Here is a 21,781-nt window from a genome sequence, read left to right on the forward strand (position 1 = left end):
ACTTTCACAGGAAGGCATGCAGTTCCCATTTCAGCACACAAATTAATAAGATGATAAGGGAAGCCTGTGAATTTTTTGAAGGAATTCCATGTTTCAGGTTTTTCCAAAGGAGATACTCAAATTTTGTACCCTGTAAATCCACCTTTGCAAAACATCATCTATTTCTATTGTAAAAGGGATAGGTAATCTTTAAGCATAAATAAATCACTAAAAGGGAGGTAGTTTGGAAACACTTTGATTTCTGCCATCTGTAGCAATTGAAAATGGCCCATTTTTCAGATCCACCACTACCTCTTCTTTCCCTATCCGTGCACTTTCACTGACAATTCCTGTTGATTTTCTTTTCCAGAACCATAATTTTATGCTATTTCACTATTGGGAAACATATTTCTGAACAACATGCATGTACAAGCAGCACAGCTCAGTGATCATGTTCGATGACAAAAGATGCAAATAAACATTGAGCATGTTTGACATTACTGTCACGACAAAATGCAATACTTATTTTTGCATTTATTTCTATGCACTGCATGCCATTGTTATGCTTATTTATTTGCTTGATTATATCATATTTCCCACCACTTGAAAGTGAAAAATCACATCTATGTATGCAGTGGCAGATTCAGGGTAGGGGACCCTGAACGTGCCACCCATTTTTCAGAGAATACACACCAATTGTTTAAATTCCCTTTAGCTACAAAAAGAGGCGCCTCCGTAGCCAGGTGGGAGGGAGCAGCAGTGCGTAGCACATGCTTCTTGATTAGACCAGGGTTCGAGCCTGTACCCTGGTCTAATCAAGAGAGCCTGTACCCTGCTCAATTCCTGGTGGCTGGGAATGACCACCGCATATTCCCGGAATAATATGGCCTTAGTTGCTGATGCTCCTTTAAAAAAAAAAAAACAGCTACAAAAAAATAAATTTTTTTTTTTTTGGCTCAGCTATTTTCAACTGACTACAGTTAGCAACACCGATGCTGATGTGATTGCTATTCTAGTTCGAGGTATTACGCAGTTTGGTCGTACATAATGTTCACTTCAAAGTATTGTAAATCAGACTTTAGCAGTGTGCCTGTGTCGGCAGTCGCGTTATGTTTGAGTGTTTATTTGTTTTGTTCTGTACATTATGTTGTGCCTTGTTTGTGCACCAACAAGGCAAAACATAATGCACAAACAAGGCACAAAATGGTGTCCCCCCCTGTCACAAATGGTGACTCTCCTGTAATTTTTTTCTGGATCTGCCACTGTATGTATGGTACCCCAGATAAACATTACCCTTTTCAGATTTTACAATGTCAAAAATCTTGGTTATATTTCTTCTGAAAGTTTATGTTGTATTTCTTTGGCATCTTACTGAAAGACTACTAAATAGCTTCACAACACACAAGTATGAAGAGCTGTAGATCAGCACATCTATCCATTAATGAAAATAGGCAGAAATTTGCATTTTTTAAATTCCAATTTTAATGTAGTTTTATTATATTTTTATGAAAATAAAACAACAGAGGAAAATTGGGTTTTTGCAAAAAAGATGGAAACTCTCTGTCATATATATTATGATTGTAAATCATAAATCGTAAATACCTAAGTCCCTGAAGAGTACCTAGTTTTATTTGTCTCTAGGGCATCTACCCATTTCTTCAATGACTGAATTTCACCTAGTAATGCACTAAGGCCAACCGGGCTAGCCAGGTAGGTAAAGTGCATGCCTGGCAACCCAAAGGTCGCGGGTTCGATTCCCACCTCAGGCTTGGATCACAGTAAAATTCAAAAAAACCTTTGGGAGGTGCATTATGGCCATAGAAGCTGATGCGTCAACAACTAACAAGAAAAAAAAAAAAAAAAAAAAAAAGCACTAAGTTGTAATTTAAGATCATTACACGGCTTAGTGTACTCATCTTAAATTATGAGAATGACCTTGGATTACCTGCCATTCTCATAATTTAAGAGCAAGGAAATGCATGACATATGCGAATTGCCTGATCCTATCTGAGTCATGACATTCTCAGAAGAATTATTCACAGCGGATCTTGACAACCATTATTAGATAAGAAATACATTTACAAAATATTACAAAATTAACTTATCAAAATTATAATAATTAAGCAGATACATCTTCATGCCATATAATTAATACAAATTTATCATTACTAAAATTTTTAATAGCAGATACTAAAAATTTATCAGTTGCCAAACTTAAGAATTTAAACTTACAAGATACTGAAAAAGAATGTAACTTAACAGAAATAGCTTTAGAAAAGGATTAAAGTGAGAATTAAATTTACAAAGTTTCACAGAAAATAACTTCAAAAGATGCCAAAATTAAATTTATAAGATATGAAAGAAATTAGAAAAAAGCAAAAATTGATCTATTGAATTATTGAATTCTTTACCTAAACTGCTAATCCCACAGAATATAATCCACCAGGTGACAGATCAATGAGATATGCATCTACTCTCTGATTGCCAACTGCCCAAAAATGATATGCGGGAATGTCAAAAACTACCATTTGTTTTATTCTTGTTTTTACCTTATTTTATTACCTCAAGGAGTTGTGATCAGTTTTATGTAAATATTAAAAAATATATTTTTTTTTACATTAATTTTATATCTATGTTTTACATTTTGGCTGGTTAGAGAAAATTACTGATGTTGTTGGCTCCAACCCAGCGGGGCCTCTTTCTTTCTAATACTTCCTTTTTCTGAAGTTTTGTTTTTTGAAACAAACTATCCTTCCAAACACTCCACACATATTACAAGAACTTCTAGAATGGTAAACAGTACATTTTCAAGTGCATTTTGAATGCAGTGCCTTGCAACTTTTCATCATGTTTTGAAAAAAAAAAAAAAAAAAAAACCCCAATGAAGTTGGAAAACTGTTACCAACAAGATTGTGATTCTTTTGAATATTCTTTGTGACAGAGCAGGTTTCAACATGATACTGTGCTGTGAACATTACTAGACAAATTTTTATTTTGATGCAGTTGTCTGTCACACAATACATTCTGAAAAAATACATATACTCGTATAAAGTTATTCCACGTTAATCGGAAGTATTAAATGCACTCAGAGGTCAATTAATACATTTAATTGTAATCTGTTACGTGCAGAGTAGGGGAGTGGCTAGGGGGGCTAGTAGTTCTTGCTCCATAGCCAATCTTTACCTGCATTATTTCGAAAACAGTATCAAAGAAGAAATTATATTCTACAGATAATATAATGATGATGTCCTGGTTATCAATTTCAACCATTTTGATATTATAGCCCAGGAAATTTATCCTGCAGATTTAACCATAGAACCACCAACCCGGATAGCAGCCTACAAGCTTGCTATCTCGACAGCCAAATCACTATCACCAATGACAATGTTTACACTTGACATTATGATAAGAGAGACCATTTTAGCTTCCCAGCTATAAAGCTTACCAACTGGGAAAGCAATTTGGCTAAACATATCCATGGCAACACTATTAGAAATTAGACAAACTGGTTAATACACATCTGCAATAATCTAGATAACATGAAGGAAGCAATAAAAAAAACTGACAGATATTCTCATCAAGAATAATATACCTGCAAATTACAGCAGACATTATATTAAAGTGGCCATACTTGCGAAACTCAACCTACACCACCCCAACGCCAATCCCCATACACTTATTGAAAATACACCGAACCAATTTAGAACTATAACACCAATATATGGAGGTCATCTTTGCCTGGTTGTCTGAAAACCAGTGCCCTTCATCAAACTAAGATAAAGATTATTGCCCAGAGAAATGACTTCCCAATTTTGATTACCGGGTTTATTGCACCCAGAAGAGGCTCGTTGTCTGACTGCACTGTAACCTGACTGACCAAAAATTTCCTCCCCCCACCAAAAAACAGAATCTAATAATTGGTAATTTATCAACTTGTATCAAACTCCCAACAACAGAATAATCGCACCTAAGGTATTGTTTTAAACATATAATAACATTCATATCCCTTCGTTTAATTACAAACAGTATAAAACCTAGAGACGCAGGGTGAAAATTCACATCGAAGGAGGCTGTAAATATGTATATAGCCATCCCCTCGGACATACGTGGGTCATTATGCCTTAGAAAAGCTATACCAGCCCTTGTCCAGGGGATAGCATTTCCTATATATTTACAACACACTTTTTCATTAACATACTTCTTGTATTTAATCATACTAACACTTATTGTACTTGTATAAACATATCATTTCATTTATATAGGCTCTTTCCGCCATCAAAGGCAACCCCCCCCACTAACTCAAATAAAAACCCTCTCAAGGCTATCAGAACATTTGTATTGACATAGAACATATTGCCTACAGCAATTTCACCACCTAGTCAATGAAAAGTGCGGCTGCGCAGTATCATTTAATCAGCACACATAAAACAACCAGAAGGCGGGAATTGATCCCTTTTCAATCTGACCACCACAGTAAAAGAAGGAAGTAAGAACCTATTCTCATTTAATCTGATACATACCCGTTGGGCTTTGTGTCTCCTATCCCAGTTTGCTGATTCTGACACTATTTTTACAAAATTTAAATTTAACACATATTTTACAAAATTTTAATTTAACACATATCTTTTCTCATTTATTGGCACTTCCCATTTAATTTCTATACAATCACTAAAAATTAAAATCAGGAAAAACTGGAATGGGGACAACAGAAACAGGTAGGTATGAGACATTCTTTTAGTCTGGCTATTGGTCTGCTCAAAGCCCCCAAAGAAGTAGCAGACCGATGAACAAGAGGAAGAATGTTATTTAAAATTTTATTTTCATTGTTTATTATAATTTTTTATTGTTATTTTCATTGTTCACCATAATTTTTTATTTTAATTTTTATTTCCAGTTTCATTAATATAATTTTATATAGGCCTTCCAGGCTAAAGCTAGTTTACTTTTACTAACTTGTTAGTTTGGTCTTTATACACCTAATTCCCTACAGATAGATACTATTAAATAAAATTGACTAATATAATTTCATGCACATATAATTCCTAATTGCCCTATGTACAATAGCATTAACGTTGCACACCTGACAGGTACCTAAAAGTAAAGTAAAACTTTACCAAATATCATTTTTATAGTCTTCAGTAAGAACACAATATATATATATATATATTTTGTACATGTGAATTAAAAAAAATTCAGAAAATTAAGTTATCTTACCAGGTCAGATGCATATACAATGTCACACAGTCCAAGTAGAGTAACTGGAAGTCCAATTGCTGAACCATTCACAGCAGCGACAAGAGGTTTTGGAAAATCAATGAAGCTTGCCACAAATGCTCTTAAAATAAAATGTATATGACACATTTTAATTCTCCCAAAAGTACATATACAGTGATTCTTTATTTAAGAAATATTTATTATGAACTTCAAATGAACAGATACAGGAATGAGAAATATAATGCAGATTAAGGCCACCTCACAAAATATTTATAGTCTAGATTAATGTACAGATATACATTAATGCTAATGTTAGCACTGTTCATTTGTTTTTCATTTGAAGAAATGAAAATTCAGTTGCAAGAAAAGCCTTTACAAATCCCTTAGAAAAATCAGCTAAAAGAAAAAAAAAATTAAGAAAGTAAAATCAAAATGAAGTAAAAAAAAGTAAGGTAAAATAAAAAAAGTAAAGTAAAATAAAGTAAAATCAAAATGAAGTAAAAAAAAGTAAGGTAAAATAAAAAAAGTAAAGTAAAATAAAGTAAAAAAAAGTAAAAAAAAGTAAAATAAAATTAAATTAATATTAAAATAAAAAATTGAAACCAGTTAAAAGAATAGTTAAAAAAATGGAATTTTACCTATATAAAGTGAAAGTGGCACATAAAGCAAACAGCCAGAATACATGTAAACTACTGAAAATCTGTACATACAGTACATATTTTCAATTAGAAGGTGCGGCTGATGCTGAATAAGCAGTTAAGGAGCTACTGCATTCATAAAAGATTTGAGGCCTGTGCACAGTATCCTACTGTCACATCATCAATGATCAAACAGCTAAATAAAGAGAAATGTACTGAAAGCTAGTTATAAAAGACCTATTGCACATTCAGAGCCTCACTACCAACAGTATAATATGTTTTCACAGATTGAGCAAGTGAGGGGACAGACTTTGATTACTACTATCACCAGATTTGTTACCCAACTTCTTCCTCTATGGATTATACTTGAAGGAGCATGCTAACATAAACAATCTTCACATCCTCCAGTAATTATACAGCAACATTACCAAGTTCTTTGATCACAATACCCAGGAACACATTTCCATACCTGTCAGGTCTTCCAGTTTAGTCAAAGGATTTCTAATGATCAAGTGCAATGTACATGGAGCTATTGCATTCACAAAAGATTGGGTGGCCTGTGCAGTGTTCTGCTGTCACATCTTTTGGCCTATCTTTTGTACAGAGATAGTCCCCTCTCCAATCTTCAAATAGCTGGATACCGAAGGCTAGTGACTTCTGGTTTTCGGATAAATTTAGTTTTCCTCCAGTTTTCAGTGAAATTTGTTATTTTTCAAATATATATTAAAATAATGTTTAAAATTTTTTTTTTCACAATTATGGCCCAACTAATTTAATAATATGAACTTAAAGGTGATGTGAGGTGGCTCTGTTTATGTTTAGTTAACTATAGTGACCAAGTACAATATAAATGTGTTTGCAACATTGAGTGACAAAATGTATTTCGTGTTTTGAAAGGTTTTAACTAGCACAATAAATTTTTAATCAACCCATTTTGACCAAATAAAAGGTTAAAGAGGATCATCAATTATTAGAACTGGGCAAACAGTTCTTTAAGGTAAAATGAAATATATATATATATATATAAAATATTAAGGATGATATAAAAAGAAAATGTAAATCAATCAAATAATAATACTTTCAGGGACTTAAGAAAATGCAAAAAAAAAAAAAAAAAATTATTATCGCTTTTTACCCACAATCTAGATGACTTCAACTGTGGCCAACCACCCAGACTGAAGGCAAAAAGCGACAAGAGGTTCTCTGTTTCTGTAATGATCAATATATGCTAAGTAATTTAAATCTAAACCAATATAGGCCAAATATAAATCAAATGTAGTAAATAGAAAGTTAAGAAATTTAAGAATTTTAGAAATATTAGAATCAAAAGTAAGAAAATATAAGTAAAATAAAAATGTAAGCATATATTAATCATCGTTGACCCGACAGAGAACGTAATTTAATGATTAAAATAAGATTAAATATATAATACACACTACATATTTACCGTATCTAGGACATAAGGTAATAGTCGTCAAAATAATATGTGGTGCCCCCTATGTGATGGATACGGTAAAAATAAATATAAATAAATAACTAATCAAACTAATCAAATAGCCAATCAAATTTAAGTTAACGCAAAGAGAAACATGCAGATAAGAAGAAAAACTAAAGGAGTAGGAATAACAGAACCTGAACTCCACAAAGGCGAAAAATAGTGGTATAGATAAGAAATAGTTTCTCCTACGTCCTTGGATTGCCCTAATAATTTTGGAGAAATAAAAATAAAGAGTGTAGGACAGCTTAAAGACATTACAAGATATAAGTTGTGGCTCGGGCATGCCTGGGATTGCAAACCCGTTCCTATAGTAGGACCCTGAGCTGAATTTGCATGTTACCTCAGCGTGAACTTAAGTGAATTTAAATGAATTTAACTATATGTATAAAAAAAAAAAAAAAAAATGATACACTGTAATTTGCAATAATCAATCAATTATTTGATTGATTTACATTTTCTTTTTCTATCATTTTCTATTATCCTTAATATTTTATATATATTATGGGTGTATTGCATGATTGCTTGCAACTGCATTGACCCATAAATATTAGTTACAGTTGCTGTCATTATAGCTATTAACTTTCTTTTTTATCACTAATATATATATATATATATATATATATATATATATATTATTTAATATAGTCTAAGTATTATATCTGTTTAAGTTATTAGTAATGGAGGCTAAAGTTGTAGAATACAGAATCTACTTTGAGGTGTAGTTATTGCGGGATATGGTGCAGACCGAGAACGACCTGGAAACATACAATGGCCTAACTCTACTGACTTGGTTGTCGTGCCGGAGTATAAACAGAAAATTTATTTATTATTTTATTATGCACGTGCCAATGGTATACTGAAAAAAAAATATATATGCAATACAATGTAAAGAAGACCTCACACATAAAATTAACATTAAAATTAAAATATTAAAATTATGTTAATTATAGGTATATAGATACATTGAAAGGGACTTTTTCGAGGGCTAACCCTCTCAATGTATCAACCATAATTAACGCAGCTATCCATTTCTGTTGTCATCTTCCAGCATAACCATTTCCAAATGATAGTTAAGATATACATGAAAACATTATATTATATTAATTAGGCTGCACATTGCCCCAAAGTAAATCACAATGTAGTTGTTAACTGGCTAGATGACTGTTAGCCCGACAGATAGCTTAATTTCAAAAGAGAATGACCATGTAGAAAGAGATCCATCTACTGTTATACATATAAGTATGTGGTATATTTTATAATTTATCACATTGGTATCAAAAGTAGCATAAGCTGAGAGAAGGTGAATGGAAGCAGGGTAAAGTATAGCTATAGTACCTCAATCCCCCTCAAATTGCTCTAATAGTTCATGAGGTATGAAAAGTAGGGTTATATAGTAGAAAGGTAAAAAGTATAGAAAAAAGACTAAGCATAATATATATATATATATATATATATATATATATATATATATATATATAGCCTGATATTTTGAATATTCCTTCTAATAACTCTTTCCCCTCCAAAAAAAAAAAATACCCTTAGACTGGCTTAATGTGTTGTCCAAGAGGTGAGTACAGGCCCATTCTTGGTATTCATAGGCCCTATGTACTCTTCTGATGCCTCATTAATCTTCAAAAATATCTGGAAACTTGATAACATGGAAGTATCTTCAAAATCTAAATTTGATTTTGAAAATGTTTTTATATCACTTATTCCAGCACTAACTAACTCACAATATGAACTTTTATCACATTGTTAATGATTTTGTTAACAGTAAAAGCTGAGGAAAGAATTTCTTACACATCTGTGTTTAAAAATTAGTTTATAAAATTCTATTTGAATTATATTTGATTTATTACACTAGCCAACAAAAAATATATTTTGTCATACCTCCACAATGAAAATATGTGATTCTGGAGGAAATAAACACACTGACTCCGAAAATCACCATAAAAAGTCATTCACATCTACATCAAAAGATATACCAATATTTGATGTTAAAATAAAGGGATATATACGTATAATTCAAGTTTGTAATACAAGTATAAAAATATATTATATTTTTATTTAATATAAAAATACTCATTTAACTTTGGAAAAATTATCATCAATCATAGCGAAATAGTTATATCTCAATAGCATTAGCATTAGTAGAGGCATTTGATGCAAGAAAGCAAGCTTATGGCAGCATCAGCCAAAAAAAAACAAAAAAAAAAAACAACTTCCACTTCACACCTCTGTTCGTTCAAAATACCTGTCCAGCTGAGCTTTAACTTATTTAGACTATCCACTTCCATGACAAGGGATGAAAGTCTGTTCCACCAACCAACTACCCGCTGGCTAAAGGCAAATTTCCGCACGTCTATCCTACGTCTGTCTTTCCTCAATTTGAATTTATGCCCTCTCAGGTGATTATTCTGAGCAAGAGGAAGAATCCCATCAGCATTGAGCATGCTCAAACCATTCAAGGCTTTATACACCTCTATCAGATGACCTCGCTGGTGCCTAGTCTCCAGACACTGTACTTTGCAAAACTTAAGCCTTTCTTTGTAAGAGCACCCCCTTGTTCCATTCACTAATCTTGTTGCCCTTCTCTGTACTTGTTCCAGCAGCTCTACATCCTTCTTGAAATGAGGCCTCCAGACCTGTATACAGTACTCTAGGTGTGGCCTGACCATTGCCTTATACAAGGGAATAATCACCTCCTTATCCCTGCTAGAAACATTCCTACATATCATTGACAATACACCATCAGCTACTCTTGCAGCCCATCTGCACTGCTCAGAGAACTTCATATATGGCCCCGGGTGCCAAGCGATTGACTGAGCGATTTCTATTTGTGCTTTCACTGCGACTTTTTGATAGGTGAATTCTGCGTTCTCTTTTACGTTCCTCTCTTTGAGAAATCCTTTAATTTAGTAGCTCTTGTATCAAAAGTACTGGTATAGAGCAAGGAAGGAAAGTAACCTTTCTTTATTTTTCATATCTAATAGACTAACTCCTACTAATTTCGCTTGGTCACTCCAGGCACTGCTCCTGCCTCCCCGTGGCGGGGCCGGTAACCTTGGCAGAAAAGTTCATCTGCCAGGGGCTAAAAGGAGCCAAGATGGAACAAAATATGTTTCCTTGTTTAGAACCGACAAGCAGTCGGCTAAACACAGAGCATGAGCATGACTCTTCGCAAGCAAAGAGGTTAAAAACCATTTCCTCTGCGACCGAGTTTCCTGCATTTTTATTAATGCATTCATTATCAGAACAGCCTCTTAGTAAGCTATCCCCCTTTCTTATCCAAAAACACTTGGAAAGTATTGCAGGGTCTCCCAAGATGGTTAAGAGATTGCAATCGGGGGACTTACTAGTAGAAACTGTCAACTGTAGGCATTCTGAAAAACTCCTGAAAGTGACAAACTTCGCAAAAATTCCAGTAAAGGTAACTGCCCATGCAACTCTAAATACATCTAAGGGTGTTATATCTAGTTGGGACCTTTTGAATGTGACAGAAGAAGAAATTAAAGAAGAGCTAAATGAACAAAATGTAATTGCTGTCAAAAGAATCATGACTAAAAGGGACAATATACTCACACCCACCAGAAGTATCATTCTCACCTTTAACAGTCCAAATCTACCCTCAACAGTAAAAGCAGGATATCTACTCTGTCGCATTCATCCTTATATTCCTAATCCGCTGAGATGCTACAAATGCCAAAAGTATGGCCATTCTCAGACGGCATGCAGAGGGAACCCAGCTTGTCCCAACTGTGGATCTTCTGATCACAGTCAAAACGAATGTTCGGCAAAAGAAATGACTTGTCCTAATTGCAAGGGTAACCATCCTGCTTACTCTAAAACATGTGAGAAGTGGAAAATGGAGAAAAAAATTGTAAAATATAAAGTCGAAAACAAAGTTACTTATCAGGAAGCAAGAAAATTAATTGCACCCAGTATATCTAACCGTAGCTATGCCAGTATTGCAAAAAAATATCAAACAATAGCCACACAAACTGATGTTACTGTTCCATCCAACATATCAATCTCCGACTGGGCCCGAGCTGTTCTTTCTCAGCAACAGTCCAATATCCAGAAGCACTCAGATCAAGCAAGTAATACGCCTCTTACGATTCCAGCAAAATCTCCTCCTTCGCCAATGATTGCTACCACACCAAATAATCCCAGTTCAACTTCAAAACAGAGTATTCAGGAAACATCACTCGATCAAGAGTACCCCTCTAAACAGGAAGATCCAATTCTTGAAATATTTGCAGAAGAAGAAGAAGAAGATATGGACACAGGTCGCCCCACCTTTCCAAAAAGAAATAAACCAAAGCCAGAACGCCACAAGACAGCCACGTCAGGTACAGCTTCTTCTAAACTCAATTAATAATGCCTTATATTTTACAGTGGAATTGTAGAGGCTTTAGATGCAACATTGATGACATTCAGTACTTAATTAGACGCTACTCTCCAGTGGGTTTCTGTCTGCAGGAAACCTATTTAACTGCTAAAATTTCTGTTTCTATAAATAACTACTCAGTCTACCGAAGAGATCGGAATACATCTGACTCTGCTCGTGGTGGTGTAGCCATTTTGATTAACTCAAAGATCCCTGCTAGTCAAATCATTCTTCAAACCAAAATTGAAGCCGTTGCTGTGCGTCTGATTGCTGAGATTGCATTTACGCTAGTCTCAGTCTATCTCCCACCAAACAATTCCTACTCTTTCAAAGATATTGAAGAACTTTTAGTACAGCTGCCGTCACCAGTGTGCTTGCTAGGGGATTTCAATGGCCACCACCCTTTATGGGGATCCTCTAAATTAGATAGACAGGGCCGACTGATTGAAACTATACTAGATAAACAAAACCTTACCATTCTTAATACTGGTACACATACCCACATACAGTTACCTACTGGACAGACCTCTGCAATTGACCTCTCAATTTGTTCTCCGATACTGTTTCCAGTCATTCAGTGGTCCGCAATGGATGATCCAATGGGAAGTGACCATTTTCCAATTGTCTGTAACCTGCTCACTGCACAACTACCATTAGACCAACCCTGCAGAAAATGGAAATTTTCTAAAGCCAAATGGGCCAAATTTCAATCAGCAATCATTCTGGACAAAGAAACTATTCAGCTACAACCTATAGATAAAGTAACCGATTATATCACATCCAGTCTTTTAGTTGCAGCAAAATACTCAATTCCATTATCAAACCCCCCAACCCGACGGCACTTCAACTACTGGTGGAACGAAGAGTGCACAAAAGCAAAGAAGGAAAAAAATAAAGCATTCAACTTATTCCGTCGATTTCCGACAACAGCTAATTTAATTAGCTACAAGAAGCTAAGGGCAAAAGCGCGGTTCATTCACAGGCAAGCCAAGAAAGATTCTTGGACTCGGTTTGCATGTACTATCAACAGAAATACCAACTCCAGAATAATATGGAAGAAAATTAGACAGCTTTCTGGGAAGTTTCCAATCATCCCTTCCCCAATTCTTTCATACAATGGACAAGAACTCTCAGGTCCTCTAGAAATAGCGAATGCCTTGGGTAAAACCTTTGCCGAAGTCTCTGCTGTATCAAATTACACTCCGAAATTCCAAAAAATTAAGACCTCCACCGAACAGAGGCCCATTAACTTTAGAACCTCGCTATCACTTCCGTATAATCAGCCCCTTGAATATTGTGAACTTCTACAAGCCATAAAAACAACGAGAAACAGTGCAGCTGGGCCAGATGGCATATATTATGTCATGCTGCAGCATCTCAATGAGCAAAACTTACAAATGCTGCTAGTTTTCTTTAATCGGATCTTCCTGGAAAATACTTATCCAACATCTTGGCACCATGCTACAGTTTTGCCCTTTTTGAAACCTGGAAAAGATCCTTCCAGTCCTAATAGTTACAGGCCAATCTCTCTGTCAAGTTGCCTTGGTAAAATTCTTGAAAAAATGATCCACAGTCGACTCAGCTGGATCATTGAAACTGAACAACTATTGAGTAATTGTCAACATGGCTTTCGCAAAAATAGGTCCTCTCTAGATCTGATGATCAAGGCCGAATCTGAAATTCGCAATGCCTTTGTGAAAAATGAACACCATGTCATGGTCTCCATTGACATAGAAAAGGCATTCGATACAACCTGGCGGTATGGCATTCTCAGTGACCTACATAATCTTGGTCTACGAGGCAACCTGCCTATATTCATTAGGAACTTTCTCCAGATCCGCTCTTTCCAGGTTCGATACCAAAACTCCCTTTCTTCTACTTTCTTGCAGGAAGAAGGAGTACCACAGGGGTCGGTTTTGGGTGCAACCCTATTTGCCCTTAGAATTGATTCCATTTCCAAAGAACTTCCAAATACTGTAGAAGCCTATCTTTATGCTGACGATCTCTCCATTTCTTGCCACTCTCAGAACATGAGATCTATTGAACGGCAATTGCAAATGTCCCTCAATAAAATTGAAAAATGGGCTGAGTTCAATGGATATCGGCTTTCCCATCAGAAAACAGTTGCTATCCACTTTTGTAACCAACGCAAATTACATTTAGACCCCGAACTCCGGATATCAAATTCCAGCATCCCGATTACCAACAATATTAGATTCTTGGGATTAATATTAGACAGCAAGTTAAATTTCCTTGAGCACATTAAAGTAATACGTACTACCTGTTTGAAAAAGCTGAACATGCTTAGAGCTCTATCTGCCCAGTCTTGGGGAGCAGATCGTACAACTTTGCTGCTCTTATATAGAGCACTGATTAGATCTCGGTTAGATTACGGTGCCCCAGTTTATGATTCTGCTCGAAAGAGTGTATTACGCTGGCTCGATCCTGTACAACACAATGCACTGAGGATTGCTCTTGGTGCTTATAGGACATCACCAACCTATAGTCTATATATTGAAGCCCATGAGCCCCCTCTTTACCTCCGCAGAAAAATGTTACTACTTAAATATGCAGTCAGAATACGAAACTGTTCTTCGCACCCCATCCAACCATATCTCTTTAATCCATCATTTCACAATCTCTATAGAAATAAACCAAATAAAATACGCCCAGCAGGCCTACGGCTCCTCGAAATAGCACAAAATTGGAATGTTCCTCTCCAGAGTAGGCAGCACAGAAAGAATGATTCTTGTCCACCATGGACCCCATTTCCTCAACCAGCCTGTGATAATTATTTTCTCCAATGGGGAAAGAATCGTCTACCAACTCTGAATGTGCAACAACTCCATGCTAGCCATATTCAAAACTGTTTTGACTTCTTACCGATATATACTGATGGTTCCAAATCTCATTCAACTGTTGGAGCAGCAGCAGTGTTTCCCTCTGCTATCATATCAGCCTCTCTTCCACCTGAGTACAGCAGCTTTTCAGCGGAATTATATGCAATTCAATTAGCTCTAGAAAATTTGAGTCTTCACCCATCTGCAAAATATTTAATTTACACCGACTCTCTCAGCTCAATTAGAGCAATGCAGAATTTCTCTTATAAGGATCACCCTATACTAAATCAAATCAAGTATTTACTATTGAAAATTGAAGATCGCCAGCAACGAGTGAACTTCTGCTGGATCCCAGCACATTCAGGCATCAAAGGGAACGAGTTGGCTGATATTTCGGCTAAAAATCCATCAACAGCAGATTTAACCTCTGCCTTTATTCCAGTTTCTGATTATAATATTATAATTAAAACAGCTTTTCATGCACAATGGACAGAGCTATGGCATAAACAAACAAATAACAAACTGTTCCAGATAAAACAGGACCCAAAATTTTGGCACTCATGCATTCAGACAGTTCGGCGAGAAGAAGTGGTACTCGCGCGGATTAGAATAGGTCATACCCATCTAACGCACCTCCATCTACTCACAGGCGATGATCCTCCTCTTTGTTCACAGTGCTCTGAGCATCTAACAGTCAAACATATTTTGATTGACTGTCCACATTTTCAACAACATCGAACTTCAATATTTCAATCTCTGGCTAATTTCCGTGAACGAATAACATTAAATGATATCATTGGTGAAAATGCCAATATTAATGAACTTTTCTGTTATTTAAAACAAATAGGAATGTATAAGCGACTGTGATTAGTTTCTGGAATGAAATGAGATTGAACCGTCTTCACATTAATTATTTATTTTATCTTTTCAACATACCTATGAATAGGCGCAATATAGCCACAGCAGCTTGTGCGCCATTAAACACCCATACCACACACACACACAGAACTTCATATCTGCCTGCACAACCACCCCCAGGTCCCTTTCATTCTCTACCACTGTCAGTGTAGTACCACAGAGCTCATATGTTGCTCTGGGGTTGCTGTTTCCCATATGCAGTACTTTACATTTGTCAATGTTAAACTTCATTTGCCACCTCTCAGCCCATCTGCTCAACCTTTCCAGATCCTGCTGCAGCAGCATAGTGTCAGTAGTGTCCTTGACAACCCTGCCAACCTACGTATCGTCTGCAAACTTGGACATTAAGCTTGAGATACCATCATCAATATCATTTATAAATACAGAAAACAATAATGGACTGAACACTGAGGGACTCCACTAATAACATTAATCCAGGATGAGCAGTGTCCATTGATTCCCACTCTCTGTCTTCTCCCCCTCAACCACCCCTTTATCCATAGCAGCAATTTGCCTCCAATGCCACACTGCTCCAATTTGTGCAGCAGTCTTCCATGTGCAACAGTATCAAAAGCCTTTCTAAGTATATAATATCAAAGTTATTCCCTGCATCCAGTTCTTTTCTGAGTGCATCATAGTATCCAATCAAATTGGTCAGGCAAAACTTTCTCTTAACAAAACAATGCTGTATCTTAGCAATAACTGAAGTCTTGTATTCTTGTATAGATGATCCTGCAGTGCTTCTTTAACCAGTGCCTCCAATAATTTTCCTGGAACAGAAGTTAAACTCGCAGGTCTATAATTATTTGTGTCAGCCTTTGATCCTCCTTTGTGAATTGGAGTCACAGGCCTCCGCAGCTGAGTGGTCAGGAGCGGGAGTGCAGTAGCACACGCTCTTTGAGTAGACTGGGGTTCAAGCCCCTGACTGCTGAATACGGTCGATCTGCCAACCCGCACTAGACCAGCGTGGCAGATTATGGTCCATTTCCCTAAGCATGAATTGTTGAGGAGGCTTCCATCCTGCAGTGAGTTGATAATGGCTGCACTTTACCTTTTTACCTTTGCACATCTCCAGTCTGTGGGTATCTCCCCTGAGTCCAAGGAAGCTCTCATAATAATGGCTAAAGGTTTGCTTATTTTCTTTGCTGCCTCCTTTAATATAACTGGATAGATCCCATCCACCCCAGGTGCCTTTCTTGTCTTTATCTTCAACAATTTCTCCTCCACTTTATTCTCAGTTATTACAAGATTCTCTAGCTTACTGCCAGAGTTGAATACACCTCTGGCATTCCCCTTGCTGAATAACTCCTCATGTGTGAATGTCGATGCAAAATATTCATTTAGTTTGTTAGCTACCTGAACAGGATTATCAACAGTTGACCCATCGATATCAAGTGGACCAATCTGATTCACCCCCTTCCTTCTAGAGTTTACATAAGTAAAGAACTCTTTGCTGTTTTTCTTTGCATCCCTTGCCTAAGATTTCTCATAATCTGCCTTCGCCTGCCTAAACTGCTTTGTAACTTGGTTACAGATCAACTTGTATCTATCATAGGCTTCTGTGTCATGTGTTAATTTGTATGTATCCCATGCATTTTTCTTCTCTGCCATATGTCTCATTATTTCATCTGATATCCATTTAGGCCTAAACCTTGAACAATATTTCTTAGTTGGTATGTAAAGCCTAGTAGCTTCCAAGATAAGTTCTTTGAATGCTTCCCATTTTGAATTTGCTGTTGGTAACATCATCAGTTGGTCCCACTGTATAGAATTTAAATACTGTCGCAGTCCATCGTAGTCGCCTTTACGAAAGCAATAACCCTTCCCTTTACCCCTAATGGTAGTTACCTCTTTGAGTAAATCTCACTTCAGCACACTGTGATCACTTCCACCTAGTGGTTCCTGTATCTGCAGATTCTTAATGCATGAAGAATCACTACTGATAGTCAAATCAAGAGTATTACTCCCTCTAGTTGTCTCCCGAACATGCTGATGTAGAAAACAATCATCCAATAAATCCACAAAAGCCTTGCTAGTGTGTGAGTGACCAGCCCCCAAATTCCAGTCAATATCTGGGAAATTAAAATCTCCCATTTACTGGCCCACTCTATTTCCCTGTACAGTTTCTTATTATACTCATCAGAGTCATTAGGCCTATAGCACACTCCTACTCTCAATTTTGATCTCCCAATGCTTATGTCACACCAAACTGACTCGACACTGCACTGTCCAGCAACGTCAACTGGCTTCACTTCCTTGAATTTTATGTGTTTCTTAACTAAAAGCATAACCCCTCCTCCCTTCCTATTCTGTCTATCCTTTCTGTAGACATTGTACTCCCCAAATTCCAGTTCTGCATTCCTTATATCTGTGTGACACCACGTCTCTGATATCCCAACAATATCTGCCTTTGATGTTTTGAGCAATACCTCAAATTCATCAAATTTATTTACTAAACTCCTAGCATTGGTGTACACGCAAGTATACATGCACCTGTTTCTATTCTTAGCTACCCTAACACAACCCATGTGTTTACTTGTACTGCAATGACTCCCAGCAGTCTCTGAAATATCCTGCATCTTGTTTTTCAGGCTTCTGTTCGTTCCGATAGAAGCAGTGCAAGAATCTCTTTCACCTCTGCCAGTGGCTACTTTTAATCTTTTAGTCTTTGTCTCCCCCCCAAGCTAGCAGTTTTCCGACCCACCTAACACTGCCTCGATAGCATCAGCAAATATTCTTGCACCCTTTCTATTTAAGTGTATCCCATCCCTGTAGAAGCAGTCTCTCCTGTTAACAAGTACAGTCCAGGCTGAAAAAAATTTGAGCCTTGCACAATCTTTCCAGGGCCGAATTGATCAACAAGGCTCTCATCATACACTCCCTCCTATCGTGTCTGGGCAGAATTGCAGACACTTTCAAATTCAACCTTAATTCACGGCTTTTTTTCAACAGTCACCTGTACTTTTTAAGTAATTCTGCTGGTCTCCTACTCTTGATATCATTAGAGCCAACGTGTACAACTATATCACCTTTTGTGCCCTTAAAAGATGATATCCGCTCTACAATGTCATCAACCTTTGCTCCTGGCAGACATACCCTGGTCCTGTTTCACCTATCCTTTTTACAAAGCATGTTCCCCATTTCCCTGACAATAGAGTCACCAACAACTACTAGTTCCTGTGGGACCAGCACATTCTGCCTTGGGGATTGCCGCTGTGTTGTGTGATGATCAAGTGCAAGCTCTGGCATTGATGTGGGCAGCTGCGAGCTTGATGGGCCCCTCAATTTAGTTCCTTCAAGGGCATCCACCCTGTCATTAAAGCTCTCATATAGGCCCATAACAACGCTGAGTTGTTGCCTGATTTCGATACACTCCTTGCATCGCGCGCGCGCGCACACACACACACACACACACACACACAAAGACATCCCCCATGGCAATATCATGTCCTGTACCTGAATGCTCCACAAACATCATGCAAGCAGTGCATTTTAAAAGGCTGTGATTCAGAAGGCAACTGCCCCCCCCCCCCCTCAGTTCTCCTCTGAGCCACAGCATTTCCATTAGCTTGAGTCTTTTGCTTTGCTGCTCTGGTCTGAGTCATGATTTCTATTAATTTCAATAAAATTTCAATTTCAGTTCAAAATTATAACCCTAAACTTATATCCCAACACAGTTATAATGGTATATATAGCTTTCAGTGTCAAGTATTAATTATCTACGAGTTCCCTTTATATAACTTCCGTATCAGTTATGTATTAATTACTTATGTTACGTTTGTAATCTAAGTCGTTATATGTATTTAGTTAAAAGTGTAATTTAATTGACAACGAAATTCAACAAGTTTAATAGATTCTACCGATCAACTGACAATATTATAACCTATTCTATACTAATGCTATCTAGTTCAGTATATAACGTATCGTATGACAAAGGCGGCAAAGTTACGAACAGTAAATCTATGGGCACTTAAGTATTAATTAACTTTCAAATCTCGCTGTCTCAATTCAGAATAACTAACGATCCCTACTAGGTCTATAAGCTACTTACAGAAAATAATTTGATGTAAAAATATTCAATAAAGCGGCTAAATATGGCTAAAAAACTTCTCGTTCAGCGGAGTTACAACTGGTAACACGTGGATTTGATACCCTTACTGATACTTTTATGCAATTACAAGGTCGAGTAAAGAATAAATACACCAGATTAATCAGAAAATCACAAAATAATGCTATACTACTAAATTTAAATCAAAAGTTTTAGAAAAACAATAATTTCAAATCAAAGAATAAGAAAAATCCACTCAGCGGCTTTGAACACGTCTGGCTCCTACTAGCCTCATCAGCAGATCCTGACAAATAATATATAATCAGCATACCTGTAATTATCCTTAAAACTTTGCTACTACTGTTTGCTCTTGTATTTCTGCTTACTCGTCCTCACAAGGAACCAGCAGTGGAAACCCCCCCCCCCCCCCATCATTACAGAATTCCAGCGACCGTTGTACTTGAGTGAATTAGACACCAACATTTCATAGTTTTCTTCTTTCCTATTACCCAAAAAACCATTTACTACTGCCTTAAATAATCACCAAAGTTTGTTCTCGCCAAACCATAGGGATTGCAAAAGGTAATGCTTTGAGTTTGCTATGTAACCACTTCCTAAGGTTTGTTGTACAGGTAACACTTGTGCAGTGCCCAAAATTTGTCTTGATCACCAATTTTACATCCAAAATAAAAAGAATATGAAAGTTCTGTAATGTCATAGATATTTTTCCTTTGAGTGTTTGGGGTAAAACATTCACAAACATAACAAAAATTGTCTGGATGATTGATACACTTCCTATGTGTCTGCTTATTCACTGTAGCACTAAATGAATTTCTGAAAAAGTAAATTCAGTTTTGAACACTACAATAACTTTGTAGTGTTCAAAGTTATTGTAGTGTTCAACAATAACTAAAACAACACAAATTCAATTTTTATCACTACACAGTACACAAACATGGCAACTTACTAATTCTACTAATGTAAAACCACTGACAGGAAAAATATTTGCGAATCGGCAGATGGAGCCGGAAATTATTTTACTGCTAGCGCAAGGTTGTTGTTGTTGTTATTTGGTTTTTAGGAGCATTAGCAACTAAGGCCATATTGCTCCGGTGCGGTGGTCATTCCCTGACCTTTCCACATCCTCCGTATTTGGTGGTGACGGGCTCGAACCCCGGTCTAATCAAAAAGCGTGTGCTACGTGCTGCTGCTCCTTCCAACCTGGCTACGGAGGCGGCTCTGCTAGCGCAAGGGTTGCAGGCCACACCCTCCTACTCTTGAGGTGCTATTTATGTTTGGAGGATATATTTACAACCCTCAGAACGTGTCATGATCAGTTAATACTTGAAAAACTGTGGTACAGCCTACAAAAATCCTCACAAAAAATGCAAAGTGTGCTCTTTTCAAATTGAAAATATTGGATTGGAATTTGAATCTAAGAACTGTAGGTAAAAGTCTGATTATGTTTATCACAAGAAATCAGAGGCCAGAATTGAGTGCTAAAATGAAGAGAATTAGCTTATATCTATGATCTCATATCTTGAGCTTATATCTTGGAGGCAAATTGCTGCTTTGGATAAAGGGGTGGTTGAGGGGGGAGAAGACAGACAGTGGTAATCAATGGACACTGCTCATTGTGGACTAATTTTATTAGTGGAGTCCCTCAGGGTTCAGTATTGGGTCCATTATTGTTTTCTGTATTTATAAATGATATTGATGATGGTATATCAAGCTTAATGTCCAAGTTTGCAGACGATGCGAAGGTTGGCAGGGTTGTCAAGGACACTACTGACACTATGCGGCTGCAACGGGATCTGGAAAGGTTGAGCAGATGGGCTGAGAGGTGGCAAATGAAGTTTAACATTGACAAATGTAAAGTACTACATATGGGAAACAGCAACCCCAGAGCAACGTATCAACTCTGTGGTACTACACTGACAGTGGTAGAGAATGAAAGGGACCTGGGGGTGGTTGTGCAGGCAGATATGAAGTTTTCTGAGCAGTGCAGACGGGCTGCGAGAGTAGCTCATGGTGTATTGTCGATGATATATAGGAATTTTTCTAGCAGGGATAAGGAGGTGATTATTCCCTTGTATAAGGCAATGGTCAGGCCACACCTTGAATACTGTATACAGGGCTGGAGGCCTCATTCCAAGAAGAATGTAGAGATGCTGGAACGAGTACAGAGAAGGGCAACAAGATTAGTGAATGGAACAAAGGAGTGCTCTTACGAAGAAAGGCTTAAGTTTTGCAAAT

The 21,781-nt window shown here is 36.8% G+C and overlaps 1 protein-coding gene across 1 annotated transcript in view; it reads right to left on the reverse strand.

Annotated features, from left to right (window-relative positions):
- LOC150080950 (enoyl-CoA delta isomerase 2-like) overlaps positions 1-21,781 on the reverse strand; it is a 161,065-nt gene that overhangs the window by 20,951 nt on the left and 118,333 nt on the right. Inside the window, exon 9 of the mRNA XM_090380862.1 lies at positions 5,194-5,314. Coding sequence (XP_090236988.1) covers positions 5,194-5,314 — 121 coding nt within the window. The remainder of the gene's footprint in view (positions 1-5,193; positions 5,315-21,781) is intronic.

Source organism: Mastigoproctus giganteus, chromosome 9 (assembly GCF_048544385.1).
Source record: "Mastigoproctus giganteus isolate SK-2022 chromosome 9, ASM4854438v1, whole genome shotgun sequence".
Classification (NCBI taxonomy): Eukaryota; Metazoa; Arthropoda; class Arachnida; order Uropygi; family Thelyphonidae; genus Mastigoproctus; species Mastigoproctus giganteus.